The sequence below is a fragment of the Trichoplusia ni genome, unplaced genomic scaffold (assembly GCF_003590095.1).
Source record: "Trichoplusia ni isolate ovarian cell line Hi5 unplaced genomic scaffold, tn1 tig00002239, whole genome shotgun sequence".
Lineage (NCBI taxonomy): Eukaryota > Metazoa > Arthropoda > Insecta > Lepidoptera > Noctuidae > Trichoplusia > Trichoplusia ni.
The window spans coordinates 22,599-24,475 of NW_020800234.1; the positions used below are offsets into that span (position 1 = coordinate 22,599).

The window sequence follows — 1,877 nt, forward strand, 5'->3', positions numbered from 1 at the left end:
CACCTCCAGGGGCACTTCATCACGGCGCTGAATTTGCACCGGGGCTGGGCCTCAGCTCCCCACCTTAATTTGGTCAGGAGCGCACTGACCTTGACGCGTGGCGACGTCAAGGATGTCCTCCGGGTGACGGATCGTCCAGGTTTGACACCGGAGCTCCGCGCACCTGACAGGCTGGTGACCTGACGTCGCACCGTACTTGGCCCGCAGCTGTTCGCCATGTCTCAGCCGCCTCCCGACCAATGTTTTCGGGAGCTCGAGAATCCTAGCCCCCGTCTGCGCCCTCCTTATACGGATGGGTCGCAACCATGTCGACCCCCATTTTGTCGAGGTCGATGTCTCGCGGCCTGCCGTAGGACCGTCTCATAGTGAGGGCCTTTGCGCCCCCTCCTCACTAATGGTGAGGACGACGCAGCGGTGCGGGCAAGACGCCTCTGTCGTTGCCCCCTTCTCCGCCGCGTCCTCCCCGACTCCTTCTTGGCCCCTTGTCGACGGCTTTTCCCTCCTTCTTCTTGGCGGGAGGGGTTTTTGCCGGCTTCGCCGCCGGGCGCTCCGGCGCCTTTGTTTTAGGCGCCTTCTTCTTCTTGGAGACCGTGGTCCACCCATCCTCCACAGTCTCCGACGTGCCCGCTACCGGCTCTTGTGGCGCTGGTGCCAGGGCTGTCGCCTCCTGATTTGGCGCGGTTGCCGGCGTCTTCTTATAAGCTGCCTTCCCCTTGGCCGGTTTTGGATCCGGCTTCGGGGTCGGCTTCGGCGCCTGTCTCGGCGCTGGCGTCGGCGCCGGTTTCGGCGCTGTGTTTTGGAGCCGGGGCCGCCTTGAGGACCTGGCTGTACCCAGGTTTGGGTCCACGGCCCGCAGCCTCCGCCTCCGCCCTTCTTCTGTCCGCCGCCAATGGCGGACGCATTACAGGCTCCGGCGGGAGTCGGCTTGTAATCCCAGCCAGCCTTGCGTCCATCATCGTCCCGACGGACAGCATGATGCGCTCATCGCTCTCTTCTCTTGGGCCGCTGGGGCAGTCCGCCTCTCCGACGGACTTCCCTGCGCCTCCTCGAGCGCGTTCAGCCGCTCAGTGAGGCGCTTGTTCTCTTCAGCAACCTTTCTCCGCTTATCGCTGTCAGAGCGCGGACACCGCCCTGGATGTCCTCCACAGCATCTTTAATTTTCTTAATGAGGCAGCCCTTGATGTTCTTTGAGGTGCGGGCCACCTCCAAGACCGCCATCAGCCGCCGTCAATCTTCTTTGGCGGAGGAGGGTCGAGCGGCTTGAGTCCGGACTCATGAGGTCCCGGACGCCGCCCTGGCATCCCTTTCTGCCTTCCTCCTCTTCTCTTATGCGGAGGTATCGTCGGCTGCGCCGATTCAGCGGCGAGCCTCCGATATTCTTCGCGCTGCCTATGCAGCCCACGTACGCCCGTGGGTGACGCAGCCCCGGGACCGTGTCGACGAAGCTAATGACACCTCGCTTTCACAGTCCGAAGCGGCTCCCCACGGACACCTGTCGTCCGAACATCCCGCCTGGGACGCTTTCGGTCCGACCGACCTGCGGAACTATCCCGTGAGCGGCACGACGTAAGCGCCGGCTCGACGATCTCCATTCGTTCCTCCTGGCGTACCGAGGCGACACGCTCGAGTACAACTCGAGGCGACCTCACCGCCATTTCTCCCTCTACACTCTGTCGAACAGTCGACCGAGTCGTCCTCCTTTCCCTCTTTCACCCACTTTCATCGTTGGGTTTTATTTAAATTCTCCATAAAATTCCCACGAGTATGGGGGAAGTGTGCGTCGTCCCCGGCCAGTGCCCCCTGTAGCCGGGGAAGGTCTAGAATAACCCTCCGAGGTTCGACAGGTTCCTCTTCGGAGGTTAACGCTAGGAACTGGT

General features: G+C 62.4%; 1 protein-coding gene across 1 annotated transcript; it reads right to left on the reverse strand.

Annotated features, from left to right (window-relative positions):
* Nucleotides 1–391: 391 nt before the first annotated feature.
* Nucleotides 392–1,655, reverse strand: LOC113507500 (alpha carbonic anhydrase 8-like). The gene is made up of 3 exons (XM_026890353.1): nt 1,538–1,655; nt 970–1,131; nt 392–789 (listed from the first exon to the last, which is right to left on the reverse strand). Exons 1-3 carry the CDS (start codon nt 1,653–1,655, stop codon nt 392–394), a joined length of 678 nt encoding a protein of 225 aa, XP_026746154.1.
* Nucleotides 1,656–1,877: the final 222 nt, after the last annotated feature.

Coding starts and splice junctions, on each gene's coding strand:
- LOC113507500 (XM_026890353.1), bottom strand. CDS start 1,655: ATGGCGGTGAGGTCGCCTCGAGTTGTACTCGAGCGTGTCGCCTCGGTA. Junction 1,132..1,537: donor CTCACGGGATAGTTCCGCAG/GTCGGTCGGACC, acceptor GAGGACATCCAG/GGCGGTGTCCGCGCTCTGAC. Junction 790..969: donor AGCGATGAGCGCATCATGCT/GTCCGTCGGGAC, acceptor TCCAAAACACAG/CGCCGAAACCGGCGCCGACG.